Here is an 18,608-nt window from a genome sequence, read left to right as displayed (position 1 = left end):
GAGTGGTATGAATCTGAAATAGTGCCTCTGATAAGGTGTGGCTGCCATTGTCTGAAAAAACTGAGGATGATATTGTTGGACTAACTTGTCAAAGGTTATATAAAGGATAGCAGAGGAAAATGTGGAAGAATTTAATGCTTTTTTGGGGTGGTAGGGGAAATATGGGGAGAAGGCAATTTGGGTAAAATCCATCTTACCAGCATCCAAATGCAGGCATTTCAAGCTTGAAAATGTGTGCACCATATCCAGGCAGTTTGAATCCCACCTCATGCTCCCTTGGAAAGCCAGAAGGAGACACGTGTCACACATCTCCAAGGAGCAATTCAAAGCACTGGGCCCAATTCAATCGGGCTGAAAGGGGAAGAAATGCTGCTTTGTGGCTGAATGTGGACTGCTGGCCATGTGATGCCGAATGCTCAGTTTTCCTTCATTTTCCTTAGGAGCACGCTGTGCTCCTGTGTTTTCTGGTGTCATCACTGTAAGCATTGCCAAAATAGCTAATCCTGAGGTAACAATGTGTTTGTGTCAAAAGGGGTGTCTTAGACACACGTGCAAAATTTTCTTTTGAGAGATTCTTTTGAGGAATTTTTTCTTCAGAGAGATACCTGAGGAAGCATCAAAGGAGCTATTCTTCTGGGAATTTCTGAATGTCCTCTGAATGAAAAGGGGCAAACTCCATCTGCTGAGCCAGCTGTTGAATGTCCATTTACTCCAAACAGTGGTTTAGCAGCAAGAGCACAAAATCTGCCTGGAGGCTGCTCCCTTCCTTGCAACAAATGACAGTCCATGGTTTTAGAAGCTTGTATAAAACATTGCAAGGAGTTTATCCCATCCCCTCTATGAAATATTGGAGTGGAGAAAGCTTTTGGATGCCTCTCTCTCTAAACCAATTGCTATGCCCAAGAATTAATAAAATCCATATTGAAGTGACAGCTGGTGGACAGCGCTGGCTTCTTCCTGCATCACTTGTCTCTCTAGTGGCTCATGTTCTGGGCTCAATGCACATTTATCCTTTTATTACAGCATTTACTGACTTCTATTTATTTATTTATTAAACCTCTGTTTTCTTAAGAATCATAATTGCACTGGTCAAAGTCTAAGTTTGATCACATCAGCACTGGCTATTAACATAGTTCTTTCCTTTTACTCTTTAATTACTGACCTTCCAAAAGGCATTCAGTGAAGGAAATAAAAATGCAGACAAGTGAGAATATATTTTCTCAAAACGTTTTCTGTGCCATCATGAACCAGCTTCTGTACTACTTTAACTATTTCCTCTCTTGACAATGCGAGTTCTTTTTCTTAATTCATGATTTCTTTCATTTTCACCACCCCCTAATTTATATGTACATTTCTGAAGCTGATAGAATGTTCAGACTGACTCAGTAGGAAAATGCATGTCACAACAGTAGGGATTCAAATGAACTTTAGAGCAGAAATTCATTTGCTTGTTTATTTATGCTAGGTTTATATGGTAAGTGCCAAGAAGAGATAAAAACCATCCTTCTCAAGGGAGAGAATCTTTCCTTTCCAAAGAAGTGGGGTTCAATCATTGTCTCTGTCAGTCTAGTAAGTGATTTCTGTTTTGAGACTCAGAGAAAAGAAAGACCAAGCCTGCCTTTGTTTTCTGGAGCTCTGTAACCTGGGTCATCCAGGTAATTACAGCTTTACTTAAGAAACACTGTGAGAGAGGAAAAGTCTGCCACTGCTTGTAAGCACAAAGAAAAGGCACTTGAGAGAATTAAATTGCATGATGACTTTTATAAGGCATCTGAATCATTTTGCATTCTACCTCTAAAGCAGAAAATGATGAGTTTAATATCATATTGTAGGATGGAACTGGTAAGTCTGTCAGAAGGCAGCTGTGGCATCCAGAGCTGTTTGAGCCTAGTTATTCGTTATTTTCTGCATAGAGAAAATGTGAATATGAGACTTTGAACCACGTCTGAATCTATTCCCCCTCTCACTTGCAGGTGCTGCAGCAAGAGAAGCCCTGGTGGGGTTGCGTTGTGGTGTGCAGATATTGGCAGATACCCCTGGGGTATGGCAGCAGAGAGCAGGGGGTTAAGTGTGTTTGCATGTGCTCATGTAAATGCAAACATTTGTTTATTTACTTCATTCTCCCACTAAAGTTCTCCTATCTCCAAGAGCAACAATTTCAGGAGGTCACCTCTCTGCTGACTTTGCTGAAATTGCCATCAGTAGGTGACATTATATATTCCATAAAATGTTAATTCTGTGAGCCTACCTGAATTGCTGGAGATTAGTAATTATGTCAAAATCTTCCAGAGAACCTCAACTGAAATATAAAACTTTATTCCCCTGCTTAAATTTGCTTATGTGGCAGTGGGGGAAACAGTTCCTACATGTAAAGCACCTATGAATATCCAAGACTCTAAAGAGGAAGCAGAAATACTATTATTGTTCAGGAGCATAGCATAATTCTTGTGAAGCTTGAGTGCCAACAAATTGTCTCCTGCTTGCCACCACTTGAGGCATGAGGTGGCAAACTTTTAATGTCCTAGCGGCTGTCATTGTCCATTTTAAGGCCACAATAACTTTGTGTCTGGGAATAAAAGGACTTTTTCTATTAGAAACTCATGTGTTATATCAACAATGCACTGAATTATTTTGCTTTGTAATGGAGAATGCTGAACATGTTTCCCTTTGATAAAGTAATGAATGTGAGGAGGAGAAATGTGAACCACTGAAATGCTGTTCTGCTCACACACAGCAGTGTCTGGAAGTAGTACGTCTAATTAGCAATTACTCTAGCAATGTTTAAAAACATGCTGAATACGATGGGCAGTTGCAAGTTTGGACTAAATTTAGTGCACAAGAATATGTGAAATAGAGATTTTTATATCTTCATTTGGAGGCTAAGGAACAAAGACCAGAAAAAAACTCCAGTTGAATAGTCATTGTGGGCTAACTTAGAAAATTACTTTTTAATTAATTTGAAATGAATGACTTGAAAAATATTTTTGAACACTTATTTGGGTGATGAGCTACCTGTTTAATGTCACAGCTTCCAAATAAAGGATCTGGAAGCTTAATCTTTAGGCGAAGGGGACATCTGTGAAGGACATTGTTCCCTCAAAATAACCACTGCAACCAGATTATATTAAAATGGTTTTGGTGAACAAAAAAGATCTTCAAGGAAATTTCAGCACACCAGGACACTTTCTAATATTCTCTGTGACACTTCTACCACCAATTTTTTTTTGAGTGAAGGTCCTAGGAGAGTTTAGAAAATACTCCAGTGACACCGTGTTAGACTGGATAGCTTGATAATTGAATACTAAGCTGAGGCTCAGGTCACTCATGTTCTGCAGGTGAATTTCTTGCTGGATAGCCTGTGGAAAATTATTTTAGTAATCTATGCCTCTGCATCTCTGTTTGTGGCCACCTTCTTTTGGAAACAACTTGAAAACTATGAATTAATAAGTACACCATGACATACCACAAATCCTGCAGTTTACACCAGCAATTTTATTTGTCTTAAGTCACAAATTATTCCAGTCCATTGTTATATATCTCACTGTGCTTCTCGATTATTTTATGTTAGTAGCTATGTTCCTATAAAGAATTCTGTCTGGTTGTTCTAAAATAAGTATGACTTAGGTCACTGACTTCTGTGTGAAGGACATTCATGCTTTACAAATACCCAGTTTAACTAGATTATCTGCTCACTTCATCAAATCACTGTTTTGAGACTCTACAAGATGTTCTGTTTTATGGTGATATGCCAGTGTGCATCTGATCTCATCAAATTCTGTTTGTGATGGGGAAATTATCTCATGAAAATAGTATTACTTAATCTTGGTTTTTAATTTCTGTATGCTTGGAGAGGAAGAAAATCCTGTGTGGTGTTTCATCCTGTCAATGCTAATCTTTCTCCTCAGTGCTGTATCTCCAAATAGCAGATGTGTGCTTTATTGCAGGGCTGGTCCTCTATAGCACAGCAGAATGTTTTGGCAGGAGCAAACAATTTATTGTATTAGAGTCAAACACAATCAAATGTTCCCTTTCCTATGAAGCATGGTCAGATATTGATATTACATTAGCTAACATTTTAACATAGCAGAGGCTTAATAAGATGCATTATTACTCTCTCTAGGTTGTTTAATTAAACTAAACAGTTGCTGGGTATTATACACTGGTTTTCTGCCAGGGGGAAAGTAAATCTGTATTATATTAGTGTCACATACCAAATGATGCCCAGCCCAACCTGCCTTCCTGTCCCACTGGAGTGCCCCATGGCTCAGTGCTCCCCAGCAGCCCAGCAAGCTTTGTGTGCAGGAGAGACTGGGGCTGCAGAGCTCCCTGATGTGTTTCAGTACAGGGAGAAGCTTCATGAGCATCCTGCTGTCAACAGAGCTCTTCTCCATCCCTCTGCTGAGGCAGGAATATCTGAGATCTAGGCACCAGGACAGCCCCAATGGACACATGCTGGCCAGGTGACAGGGATGGGCTTGTCACCTCATTTGTTCAGGTCCAGAAGTTGTAGGAATTTGGGTAATCTGGGTGATTCTGTGGCATCTGCTCTGGTATCACTCTTTAGTGCTGGACAGTGCTGCTGATGGCACTGTGGGCAGGGATCCAGGTGAACATTCCCTCTTTCCCACTGGTGCCATGGGAAGGGTGTGGGCAGAGCAGGCACTCCTGTGCTAGGGGGTCCTGCTGTCTTCTTTTGAAGCAAGAGTTGGTGCAGAGTCCTGCACAAGCAGAGGGGTATTCCAGGCACTTTCTTTGGAGAGTTTTTCAGTTGAGTTACTGCTGGAAAGGAGAGGAAGACAAAACATTTGCAGTATTTTCTCCTTCTACACAAGAAATAAACTGCACAGGAAATACTGGAGTCTTTTTTACACAATTTTGAGCCTGTTTCACCTGGCAGAAAGGAACATCTGCATAATTCAGTGCAGAACTGTGCAGAGATGGCAAAGTTATGCCCAAATAATCGTGCTCTAGAACTGGAAGGTGCATATTTTTATCACTGGCAGTAAGACCTGTGTCACAATGAAGGATGGTTTGGCTCTATTTTGCACAGTGTCCTGTGTAGCATGTTCCAATATTCTCAAAAAAGGCAAAGAAATGTCTGACATGGTTCTTTGCTGTATTTCACATGCCCCCACAGAGAGGCAGGAAGGTTGTGTGCATCACAGAGAGATCTTCAGCATGGCTCCCTGGTGCTGGCACCATGGATGGGCTCAAGAACAGCAGGACTGGATTTATGGGAGGCTTCACCTGCATAACTCAGTTATGATTTATCTCATGCTGAATGTTTTGTTGTTGTTGTTTTCCCTCAACAGAAGATTAACCTGGAGTTCTATATCGACATCCATGCCCACTCCACCATGATGAATGGCTTCATGTATGGGAACATCTTCGAGGATGAGGAAAGATTTCAGAGACAGGCTGTTTTTCCCAAGCTACTCTGTCAGAATGCTGAAGACTTCTCTTATGTAAGTCAGTTTTTCTTAATTATCTTCTCCTAGTTTTTTGTGTTGTTGGGGTTTTTTTGGGTTTTCTTTTTTGCCTTTATGATAAATCTCTGGCTTTACTTAAATGAGTGAATTTAATTTCAGTACGAATAAAAGCTTACTTAAAAACTTTATTATTAGCTACCATCTTCCCTCTCAAATTGACCTTATCCAGCAGTGGTAAGTTGCGATCTTATGTATGTCATCAGACACATGAACAAAAGCAGGTTTTTCATCTTCTGTGTAATAACCATTGGCTCTGAATTACTGGCACACCATGTCAGATCTTTTGTCTTTTGATCAAATGGATCAACTTTATCGTTCCAATGCTTGTATTAATTTGTCACAAATTTTACTTGTAGACTCTAAATAATAATATGCTAGAAAATAGAAATAAAATTACTTAGCTTGAAAGAAAAGGTTAGATAACATCTGTTGAAAGTTGAGGCAAAGAGAATGTATAATTTTGAAATTCTTTGATATTACCATAGAAAACTGTTCTGCAAGAGGATTTTCAATTGCCCAATACTTACAGCTTGGAGAGTGGGAAAGGGGAAGTTGGGTTCAAGGAAGAGCTTGTTCTTACCCTCAGTGATTGAGTTTGTGGTGTGCACCTGGTTGTTTCAAAAACACATCAGGGATAAGGGGCATTCACAGATCATAGCAATGAAAACCTGCAGTTGATAGGAGTTTAGAGATTCTGTGCTCAAGTGTGGGATTTCTCTCTGCTACTGTGGGAGATTAAGTGTTCCTCTTAGCACAAGCCTTGCTTGACAAAGGGAAAATCCTTGAGAAGATGATGCAGGAAATAGAAGCCAATAGCTAAATAAACAGCACAGTCTCTCCCTTTTGACTCTCGAGCAGAGTTCCACCCAGGTGCTACTGGCACTGGGTGCATTGAGGCTGGAAGCTTTTCCCCTGCCATCCCTCCAGGCCATTCTTCCAATGTCTCACATGTGTGAAGTGACGATGTGTCCCCAAGTAGGAAGGTCTGTTTTCTTGTTTCCAGCCTCCAGCCATGTGGGTTGTGTGACTCGTTGAAAATATCAGGTGAAGAGAGGAAAGGAATCCAAAATTGGGGGAAAAATGTGCTGAAGGTTTAAAATAGTGTATGTAAATATGCCCTACTGCCTGCTCAAAGGGAAGGGGGGAAGTGCATCGTTAACATTACCAGGCTGGTGTTTGAAAGTGTGGGAATGGACCACTGTTGTTACTAATGAATTTTCCAAAGCTTCAGGAGGTCTCATTTACATTGTATGCTGCTGTGGCCATTTGTTGGGATTATAATACTTCAACAGCAGCACTTCAAGTGAAAACTGGCGGCTGCATGAAGTGTTGTCCATAATTGACTAGCTCCATGTCTTCACACAGCACAGAGACAATGTTCCATTATGTTATCCATTGACAGTATCATTGAAAAGATTACTCTCCTTAAAGCATCTGTCAACCTTGATTGATTTACAAGGGACAAAGCGCTGAAAAGGTTTGAAGTGCGGGTACAATTTTTGCCACCGTTTAGCATACATAATGGTTCTCCTTTGATGTCAAAAGCTCATCTTCTATTAATAATGCAGAGGGCTTTTGAATGCAGGCTACTTGTATGGAGTTCCACACTAATAACCTACTTGCTGTGAAATGGGATTCACTTTGGAGAAGCAGTCATTTGGGTTTTACATGTTCGGAATGAATCCCAACTCAAAGGGATTTCTTTCAGCACTCTGCGTGATTGCAGCTGAGCCCGGCACGGGTTAGGGAAGGCAGACAAATCCTCCTCTGCTCCTCCAGCCAAGAATCTGGCAGGAATCACACAGCCAGATGCAAAGGAGCATGAACAACAAGCCTGAGATGATGCGATCAAATGCCTTGTGCCGTTTCGTCTGGCAACCTTCTATTAATATACTTTAGAGTGCATTTCATGCCTGGGCTGCTTTCTTCACCTCTCATTGCCAATAGGCCTTTTTATTGAAATGACAGTATCCAAGGGAGGTTGGTGATTAGAGTAGGGGATGGATAGGGGGTTTGTACCCACATGCCTGTTACAGGACCAAAGGAGAGTCACCCACTGTCTCTGTGCCCTGTCTGCTGGGCAGAACTCGTGACCCCACAGCTCTCTGGAAGGCTGACTGTGGTTCAGAGGCATAAGTTGTGAAAGGGACCAGAAATTCCTCATTGGTACATGACTTCAGAAAACAGAGGCCTTCCTTTGGTTTAGCTGTCAGCATGAGAAAAGGAAAGTGGAAGAAAGGCTAGGATGTTTTGATGTTTTGCTCCCAAATAAATACATGAGACGTTCTTGGGCAGCTGCCTGGGCAAAAGGGACAAAATCTTTAAGGGAAACATTTTATATTTTCAATGTTTAAGCAAGATATTTTTAAACACTGGGGAGTAAATGTAATCCATATGAAAGCTCTAACAGTGAGAGCTGGCATGCTCTTTTGAAAGGCTGACTCACTGTGTTTTAGGAGCAGCTGTTGACACCATGTCTGAGTGCATTACACAGCAGCCATGGCTTGGAGTAGTTGCAGTTTTTGTAGGGGTGTTCTTCATTTGACCTTTCTTGTTTGGGAGAGTGGATTAGTCATAAGGACCAGACATGAGCGTTTGAGCATTTCAAGAACCTGCTAGTCTTAGAGGTGGCTAACTTTGACCTCTGTGACAGTATGAGAGGACACCATCTGTTCTCTCTGGTTCGTTTAAAAGAAACAACTGCAGCCATTCTTGGGTGGCTTTATCACTTTGCAAAGATTGCTTTTCTTTTCAGTTAAAGGATAAAAACCAGGCAGAGGTATTTGGCCTGATCCAGTCAGTTTGGTTTCTTTTTTTTTTTTTTCCTTTAGACTGTGAACTGGTAGCACTTGGGATACATTTGAGTTCTCATTTAATTTTCTTGTATTCAGCCTCCCAGCAGAGAACCTTCCTTATAAACACTGTTTGACCTCTGTGTGCCAGAGTTAGCCAAAGACCCTGAAAAAAACTTGGGGTGCCATTATGCTGGGTAACTGCTGAGGAAGTCTACAGCCCTAAAAGCTTCCAGTCATGCTGAGAAAGGCATAACAAATGGATGAGAAATAATTTGCTTGAAGAAATTGGAGAATAAAACTTGGATGTCCCAAGAGTAAGTCTTGTTTCTTTGTCAGCAGTTCCCTGTTTTATATCATGCTCACACTCAAGAGTGAAGTCTCTAGACAGCAACCCACCAAGTTTCCTTTAGGGAAGCATGTTCTTAACTCCAATGCCATAACAGTGTCACCTAAAACATATTTTAGAGACTCTCATTGTCTCAGCAATATGAGAAGATGCAAATATTGAATGATTTGCACTAGTACTTTCTGTGGTGTTTTGTTCAGTTGTTTTTGGTTTTTTTTAGTTTGGATATCAAACACAGAGCAACAAAGAAAAACATTTTCATCTCTTTATATCTTCTGCTGACTTTCTTTGATCCACAAACTCCAGGTCTGCTGTTCTCATATTCACAGCATCCCCCCATCCAATCTTTCTTAGGGAAAATGTGTTTGTTCCAGCAAACCTCCTTCATCCTATGGCAGCCTCTCTGGGCTGTTATGATTTACCCTGGCTGGACACCTCCCTCTGAAGGCAGTGGTGGTGCAAGTGCTTGAGGCAGTAATATGAGCACTGAATGATCAAATCCCTATAATCTGTTCTGAAATAACAAAAAACCCAGCTTGTATGTGGCTGGGCAAGGAAGAGGAAGAGGTAGAAAAGTTGCCTGGAATTTATCCTGAAGTAAAATCCATACTCACTTGCATCACCCCCTCCTAAGTGCCTCTCTGCTGTTTTGGTAAAAAAGACTCTTCTCCCAGAAAGGCAAAAGCTGCTGTGTTCAGGTAGGTTTTGTTAACATCATGCAAACTTAACAGATCTACTCAGAAATCTCTTAAAACCTGAGCACAACAAATGATCCTGCCTCCTTTTTTTGTAGTCTTGTACCAGAGGCATATGCAGGAAGACAAATACAGCTATTATATGCTTTAGCACCCCTCTGGGATGCATTTCTGCTTGCTGCTTCTTGGACGTGTTGCTCCATAAATTTATTTATTTATTTATTTATTTATTTATTTATTTATTTATTTTATTCTGGGGGCTGGGTGAGCCAAGAAAGGAAATGTGTTTCTGGTGCACAGGGAGCAGACTGTAAAGTCTGTCCTTCTCAGTGTTACAGGCTTCGGTCTCACAAGGACTCCGCCTTTTGGAGAGTCTCAGTGATATGAAACTGTTCCATTTATTTTGTGCTGCACCAGTTCACCCCTCCTTGTACACTGAGGATTGAATTTGTATTGAAAAGAGAAGGAGGGTGGGGGAAGTGTTGGAACAAATGGATTTTCTTTCAGTACCTTCTTGCCTTGTTTGTGCATACAGGAGTCGACATCCCCATGCAGGTAGAAATTTAGAATGTACACAGAAGAAACAAGTTTTCATAGCAATTTTATGGCTTATTTTCAAAGACCAACATTACTCTTACCTAATGTAAATGCTCCCAGAGCAGCAGCAATGAAAGGAGCTGCTGTAGGTTCTCCTGCAAGCTGCCCCTCATGCAGAGCACCACAAATCCCCTCAGATGGGACAAACTGTGCTGTGCAGGAAGGACAGGGAGGTAGTAAAGAACTGGACACCTGTCCCTCTTGAAGAATATCTTTTTGGGTATTATCTTCTTAACCACATGATATTTTAATGTATGTAGAATACACCTCTGGCTCAGAGAACTGTCCTGGGGCAGTGAGAGAGCCAAGAAGGAGTGTGAGCAATGAGCTGAACTGTGTTGCTCTGGGAGCAGCATCCTGTCCCACCTCAGGAAGGTTGTGATCCCCTGATTTAGGCCTGCAAGTGAGGACAACTCTTTGCCATGGAGAAAAACACTTTTTTCTGCAAACTATTCAAAGCAACTGGGTGCATGATGGCTGTATTTTCCTTTTTGCTTCTCATTGTCCTAGTTTTCTGTCATTTGTATAAATGATTATGAAAGCACTCCCAGGAGACCACGCTCACGCTCATAAAAGTATTGTAAAGAGAAGCATTGCAGGCTATTGCTAGAGGCTATTTTATTGTATATTTTGAGGAAATGTCTCGTTTTCTACTGACAAATGGAGAAAGTGAGAACTCCAGAGACTTGAGTTATTTTCTAAACAGTGTGATTGTTCTGTAGAGCTTAGCCTAGGAAATGCCACCATTGCCATCTTTGGGGGAGGAGGTGCTCTGAGAAGCAGAGGCTGCTGTTAGTAAAAAAACAGGGGGAAAAGCAGGCCTTTCCTTCATTATTAACCTGACACATTTTCAGATCCCCTATTTGTGTGCATCACTGGTCACAGCTTGGGTGGGCTCATAAAAGGGAGAGAAGTTCCAGCCTAACCGTGGGTAATGGGTGGCAGGGTAATGTTTGAGTAGGTGACATTGTCACTTGTGGTTAAGTGAACTTGAGGTGATGGGAATGCAGGCTCACTAAAGGAGGAGCTGAGATGACCTGAGGAAGGTTGTTTTGGGATATACAGACTGGGGGTGTGTGTTCAGGGTGGCAGATCCAGTAACAAGGAACTCTGAGGTTTGTGACCGTGTTCACAGGAGTCTTATGTTAAGGGAAGAGATGAGGATTTGACTCTGTTTCAGAAGGCTGATTTATTATTTAATGATATATATTACATTAAAACTATACTAAAAGAATAGAAGAAAAGGTTTCATCAGAAGGCTAGCTAAGCTAAGAATAGAAAGGAAAGAATGATAACAAAGGCAGCTGTCTCGGACTCTCGAACCAGATAGGCTGTGATTGGCCATTAATTATAAACATTTAAGATGGGCCAATCACAGACCCACCTGTTGCATTCTACAGCAGCAGATAATCAATGTTTACATTTTGTTCCTGAGGCTTCTCAGCTTCTCAGGAGGAAAAAATCTTAAGGAAAGGATTTTTTATAAAAGTTGTCTGTGACAGAGGTTTGCTTTGAGGATGGGGTGGAATCTGCCTCCTCCTCTTGTTCTTTCCAGGTAGGCTGTGATGGGCTGCCCAGCTCTGTAGGACAACCCTTGCCTGGCTCTGTGAAGGTCTCAGGCCACCTCCACCCTGCAGGTGTTGTTCAAGGAATTGTCCCTCAGGAGAGCTGCTGGTTTGATTTGGATTCCAGTCATGGTAGCTGCTGTGCTAAAGCCAGCAAACTCAAAAAACAACTTCAGAGCTGTAGCACCGGGGGAGGTGGGAGCTGGGAGTACAACCAGTTTAGGGGCACGTGGGGAAGGATTCTGGGGAATGGGAAAGGCAGGCCAAACCCCTGCACTGCTGCTGGTTCAAGGTGCAGAGCACAGATATTAATGAGCAGTAAAAAGTGCAGCTATTGTACTTCTCACAGGTGAACAGCTGAAGCCCTGAAGCATGAGAGCCAGTTTCTTTTCTAGCTGCGGAATTTCTTTTTTTAAAAAAAAAGAACTAATTTGGTACTTTTGGTCTTGAGGCATAAACTGAAAGCTTATAAAGCTCCCTCCTTCCAACACCTCTCCTAATGACCATGCAAATATGTGTTTTTATCAGGAAACTTAAGCAGGCATGACTGAAGGACACCTGGGAGGGGGGAAAGATCTGGTATTCCTGCACTGCACATTAGAGGGATAATGAAGCCCCTCGGGGAGCAGATGTGTGTGGTGACAATGTACCTTTAAACTGTTATTTCTCTGAGGAGAATTGCACTTTAAAGCCTGAGAATGTGGTGCTAGGCAGGTTGTGTTCATGGTACTCCTACAACAGTGATGCTACCTCTAAAAAAGGGTGATTGCTTTCCATTGAGCAGGAGGAAAAAGGAAAAAAGAAACAGGGAGGAGAATTATTAAAAATCTTTTAGGGCTTGAGGCTGTTTGGTCTTCAAGGTTCAGTTTTAGGTATTTTCACCTTCATGGTGCAGGTCAATCTATTCCAGGGCTCCTCTGCCTGCCTTTCCTCAGACTTCAGCAAATCAAACTCTAGATCAGAGAATATTCCCCAGCTAACCCAGACTTTTCTGCCCACCTCAGTGTTTCCTACCAGGCACAGAAGTTATGGAAATGCTGTCAACTGCAGAGCCTTCTGTGAGAGTGAGTGAGCCCTATTCACAGGAATTATCAGTCCAATCTGCCTGTTCCTAAGGGACCTGGAAAATCTTCAAACAATGAAATTCCTCTTTGAAATGATCCTGAACTTTTCAAAACTCCTCTTCCCAGATTTCAGTAGTCACAATTGGTTTTGAGATTAAATCAGTTTTCTTCCTGTGCATCAGAAACATGGCTAAGCTGCAAGGTGAGATGAATTGTGGAGTAATTTTGAGCTCTGTTCCCATTTCATCACACCTCTGCTCCCAGAATCCTTCCTCTTTGCCTGCTCCCTCCTTCAGATCAGCTGTCTGCTTTGGGGATTGATGCTGACTGCAGCTTGTTAAATAAATTGGAAGAAGCCTGCCTGGTAGCAGCCTCCCAAATGCCATCATTTCCAAGTCTCCAGACCCAGCTGATATGGAGTTGGTGTTAGCCTATCACAAAAACCACCAAAATAAATACCCAAAAAACCCCAAGCCACACCAGCACATCTACTTTACAGTCTGTAACAGAGTTAAGAGAGTTTAGCTGGCTTTTGAAGTGAGAAGTTTGCTCAGTGCTTCCAGAGAAGTAAGGAGGTGAAGATTTGCTTGTAGCACAGTTTGGCAGGGTCAAAGCAGTGACAGCTGGACACACCATGGCAGGAATCAGCTCTGTCTGTGGCAAAGATGCCAAAGCCAGTGCATTTCTGTGCCCTTTCTCAAACTTTTGCAGACTTCAATAAAGCATTCTAGAAAATGAGAGAGAGCGAGTTATAGCTGATACTGTAAAACTGCTCTCTGAGATGGATTTGACAGTGCCTGGGCTCCAGTCCATTTCCCAATGGCACGTCTGTTCTACCTTGATGACAAGTGTGCCATTCCTTTATTCCTAGAGCACTACCTTTTTTATTATCTTTTTTTTTTTTTTTTCCCCCCCCACACCTGGCACTGAGTTGAGGGCTCATAGAGGTCAGACCTGCTTTGGGAAAAAACCTTTCTCTTCATCTATAACAGCAGCATCAGCAGCCAGCTCTGGTGATGCTGTAAATCAGTCCTGATTACACCTAGCCATTGCTGGTGGTGATCACTGAAGAACATGAAACAACTTGTATGCATAATCCCAGTTTATCCCAGCAGGTAAAGTGTTTATTTCTTATCTGTAGAATGAGCAAAATGTGGGCAATTTTGCTGGGTTTGGAGTGGGATATTTTAGGAGTGGTTAGGCTCAGCTGTGAAACACAGCTATGGAAATAGCATAGGCTGACCCAGCATATTTTTAATTGTATGTTGCAATATGAAACTATTCTCTAATTATGAATCTTCTTGGTGTTTTTGTCTCTGCTTTTCTCCAGGAAAGATTCCTTACATAATTTTATGATTTTTGAGCATTCAGTTGCACATGCTACATCCTATTGTAGAACCCTTCCTGGACCTACATTGTCTATGTATATATTAGAAACTTTAGGGAAGATCTCTTTATTTTGAGTTTCATGCAGGTACTTTCTTTGTGAGGAGAAGTGATCATCTGGGAATCATTCATGTGCACACTAGAGCTCAGATTTTTGAAGATATATGCAGTTTGCTACTTCCTTCCACAGGCACATCCATAATCAGTTGTGTTGCAAGAGATGTGAACAGCTGGTAAAAATCTCTCTCTTGAATTTCAGGAACCTCCCTGGACCTTGCTATGCCAGAATTTCATCTTCTGCATTCTGTCAAAGCCTGTGACCAGCTTTCTGCCTGGTTGGCATTTTTCTGAATGCCTTGTACTTTTTTTTCTTTTCTTGCTAGGTTGGGGAAACCCCTTAGGATTGGTCATAAATGATGTGCAGTCCATATCCTGGATCCCATGTTAGGAACCTGGAAAGATCTGATTTACACTGTGGTCATACCTTGCTCCTTTCTTCTTAATGTGTTGAGCAATTTCAGAAGATGACAAAGATTCATTCCCCAGAAAAGTTCTGGATGAGAAGGTCTCTTTGTCCTGCCATCAGTGAAAGGGAGAATGAAGCTCCAATCCATCACTGGCTGGACACAGCCTGCTTGACATTTCATCCCTTTTTGTTATCCCTTCTTTCACTCCAGATTGGGTCAGTTTTAGTCGTATTTGCCTCCAATTTCTCCTTTTGTGCAGCCTGAGGTTCTCAGGTGCTGAAGCAGGCCCAGTCCCCTCTGAGGCCTCACTGAGGCCCAGTGCCCTCTGAGGCCTCACTGGGGAGGAGGCCTTGCCAGCCAATGCTCCCACCATGCAGGGCCACAGAATCCAAGCCCATCAGTGCTGCAAAGGGTACACGGGGAAAATTCAGTCTCAGATGTGTGAGAAATGTCCTTCTTTGCCTTTTGGAGCCACTCTTGTGACTGCCAGAGGCACACAGAGGCAATCAGCACACTGTAAACATGGACTGCCCAGTGCGTTCATTCCAGTTGTGATGGTGTTCACAGGGATCTGAGGATGAGGGTAGAGACGAGGATCTGACTCCATGTTTCAGAAGGCTTGATTTATTATTTTATCGTATATATTATATTAAAACTATACTAAAAGAATAGAAGAGAGGATTGCGTCAGAAGGCTAGCTAAGAATAGAAAAATAAAGAATGATAACAAAAGCTTCTGTCTCGGACAGAGAGTCTAAGCCAGCTGACTGTGATTGGCCATTAATTAGAAACAACCACATGAGACCAATCACAGATGCACCTGTTACATTCCACAGCAGCAGATAATCATTATTTACATCTTGTTCCTGAGGCCTCACAGCTTCTCAGGAGGAAAAACCCTAAGGAAAAGATTTTTCATAAAATGTATCTGTGACACTGGTCACTGTTAGTGGGAAGGTGGAGCAGTGCTACAAGAGCATCCCTCAGGTCTGTGGGAGCTGCCCAGGCTGTGGAGCGCACAAACTGCCTCCCAGGGGGCTGAATTCACTGAGGAGTGAATTCACTCACACACTGTGAGGCACCAGCCTTACTGGACCACTGAGTGTCCTTACAGGGATTCTGGCACTTCCACAGGTCTGACCAAGGGCCAAGATCCTTTTCTGCTTTGAAATCACTCCAAAAAGAATTTACATGCTTTTTTTTTTTTTTTCCTTTTTTTCCTTATTTCCTTCCACACATCTTTGTCTGCTGCAATGCCTGAATAAGGTCCAGTTGGTTCCCAAATGTCTCTGTACTGCCTGGCTGTTCCCTGCCATTCCCAGCAGGGAAACTGGTCACACAGTTTGGCACTCAGCACAGCATGGGGAGGAGGAATGAAGTCTGGTAGGGAGGCCTGGGGAAGCTGCCACTAATGGCTGATGTGTAGAGAGACACTCCTTGAGGCTCCCAAATGTGTTTGAAGTCTGTTTTTTTCTGTGAGTTTCTTTCCACCAGAAAGTAAGGGAATCCTTCACCCTTCCTTCTCTGCTCTTTTTACACTGGATTTCTTGGCATCTTCTAGTTCTATGGATAGCTATTTGTTCACTGAATTTCCTCACACCAGCTGGGAAGCAAAGTCCTTCTGTGGGCTTTAATGTATCTGTGTGTTTTAATAATGCATTACTGTTGATTTTATACAAATATCACTATTTAAGAACTTCAAAGTCTTTGGTGTTCCCCCACCCTGCAGACTGTGCTTCTCACTGCTGCTGCTGTTAACACTCCCATGTGTTTCAGCCTTGGAGAAATAAATATTTGTTTAGCTGTTCTCCTGCTGTGCCTGCTCAGTGCATTTGTTTAATGATGACTTCAGTTTGGCTTTGCGAAGGGGTTTAGGGAAATAGATTCTCCCAGAAAAGCAAGAGACTCATTTGCAGACAACTTTCCCTGTGTTTGTGCCCTCCTCTTGCCGCCCCCACCCCTTTTTTCCCCAGATTAGGGTTTGATTAAATAAATGTGCATGGGCAAAACTTCAAGATCAGCTGTGGTGAGGAGTCAAAGTTTTGCCAGTTGTTGTTTTAATTGTTTTTCCCCACTACCTTTATCTTGAGCTAAAACAGTGAGTAGAAGGTCAGACTCAGCAAGTACCTGCTGCTCTTTCTTGTCATTACCTAATTTTTTTTTTTATCTGTAGTTTTCTTTTTCTCCTATAAAATATCAAATCATATTTTGGCTTATAATACTCTCTTTACAGCCTGGCTCAAGCTGCTGTTTTAGAACATGTATTTGTTATGTTCTACCCCAACCTTCTTGAGTCAAATGAGAGATTTTATCTTTTACTCAAGACACCAAGTTGGCCTGTGCCATCAGATTATTTTTTTTTTTCAAAATGAGGACAATTATAACCTGAAAAATCTACATTTGGGTACCTAAATAAAGGGTCAGTTTTTATTCCTGGCAATTCAGTACCACTTGGCAAAGAAATAACAGACGAATTTATTAATGCTTTGCCATTTCAAGTAATTTTGTACAGCTGAAACTGAAACTCTTCTATTAAACAAATACTCAGAAAAAGAAAAAGGAACACAGTCCCTCACCCCCCAAAATAAAACCCAAAGCCCCAAGCTCCGTGAAATAGCATTATAAAAATTCAAACTCTGAAAAGTTGTTAATTTTGGTGGGGGTTTTTGTTTGTTTGTTTTTTACCATTTATGTAACTGTCTTGATAATGTTTAAACTACTTACGCCTCACTTTTTAAATACAGCAAATACAATTTTGCCAATAACTAGATTCAACTTCTGCTAGAAAGCAAAAACCACTTCAGTGAAGTAACACATCTGACTCTCTCTCCATATATTTCCAGCTGACAAGTTTTAGCCTATTGCAGATTTTATTATTATTATTATGCTTTAGTGCATGGCCAGGCACTTGTGTGGCTGAGTTTCATCTGACTACAATCACTCTGGCCCTCAAAGTCATCCCACTGCTTTTTTATTTGTATGATATTCAGAACCTCCTCCATAATGATGATTCATTCCACAGTGTGTCATCAGCAAATTTTGTTGGCATGCTCCTCCTTTGCCGTGCCAAGAACTGTGATGAAAATATTATGTAAGATTCATCTCAAGAATCATCTATTAGGAATTCTACTCATAACTTTCTTTTTAGCCTGATTAAGATAATGGGAAATAGGAAAAGGATTTCATGTGCAAACTGTATCCCAAAACCACCAACTCTACTCGGCAGATACTTGTAAAATTTGTTTTCAACATAGTTGGTGAGATTCCATAATCTTCTCAAATGTTCCATATCAGTAACTGAGTCTCCTACTCACTGAAGTACTTCTATCCCTAATGTCTTCCCTGAGTCACCTCCTCCCACATTTTCCTTGTTTTTCCTGTGCCAAATACAGCCTCAGAATTAGCTTAGTCCCTTTGTGAGTGATGCCTCTGCACACAAAGCCCAATATCCTGTCCTGAGCCATTTGTTTTCCTGTTCCTTTGTTTCCACCAGCAGCTCATGCTCTCATGCATTAAAAGTTCCACTGCAGGCATTTGTTTGAACATGGAGCACCTTCACCTTCCACTGAAGTTGGTGCTCACTTGGCTCAGGAAGCAACCCCCTGAGCATGATCACCTTCCTCTGCTTCTGAAATTTAACTGAGGCCAAAGCTTCCCTCTGCCTCAGGATCTCAGTAGCCTTTTGAAGGTTTATTTTGCAGGAATCCAGAGAACATTCCCTCTTGTAGACCTCTTAAAGTATTTTATCCCACATATCAAATTAACAGTTAATTTTCCCAGCATTCCTTATGAGCACTTTGCTCCCTCTCCCACAGGTATTCAGAATATCCTGCAGGCTTCTGCTATGTAATTTGGCAGAAATTATATGATATCTACATAGGAGAATGCATTCTGTGTACAAATTACCACAAAGTTAAATATTGTGTTCCCAAAAAGACAACAAGTTGCATTTGGAAACGTCTATATATAATGTCAATAAGAGAGCAATTCCATTTTATTCTAATTAAACTGGAAAACCTTCCTTTTTACAACATGAGAGAGACTTCAAGGCATTCAGAATGTTAATAAACCCACAGGTATTTCTACTTTTTATATCTCCTGCTATACAATATTTATCAAGAATTGTTGCTCATTTCAGTATTAACCTGATTTTCTCAGTCTAGAGAAGTTCAGCATTTTGAACCATTGCATCCCATTTCTTAAAT

At 41.6% G+C, this 18,608-nt stretch overlaps 1 protein-coding gene across 3 annotated transcripts in view; it reads left to right on the top strand.

The window, feature by feature from the left end:
- The window catches only part of LOC128943327 (BEN domain-containing protein 5-like), an 877,269-nt gene that overhangs the window by 778,286 nt on the left and 80,375 nt on the right, over nucleotides 1–18,608 (top strand). For all 3 annotated transcript variants that reach the window (XM_054286227.1, XM_054286226.1, XM_054286225.1), the window contains one exon: nucleotides 5,313–5,465. In XM_054286227.1, the coding sequence (XP_054142202.1) occupies nucleotides 5,313–5,465 (153 nt within the window). The remainder of the gene's footprint in view (nucleotides 1–5,312; nucleotides 5,466–18,608) is intronic.

Source organism: Melozone crissalis, unplaced genomic scaffold, assembly GCF_028551555.1.
Source record: "Melozone crissalis strain CALT ecotype California unplaced genomic scaffold, PUWL_Pcris_2 ptg000045l_1, whole genome shotgun sequence".
NCBI lineage: Eukaryota > Metazoa > Chordata > Aves > Passeriformes > Passerellidae > Melozone > Melozone crissalis.
Note: the sequence above shows the minus strand (reverse complement) of the source record. Positions and strands in the feature narration are given on the sequence as shown.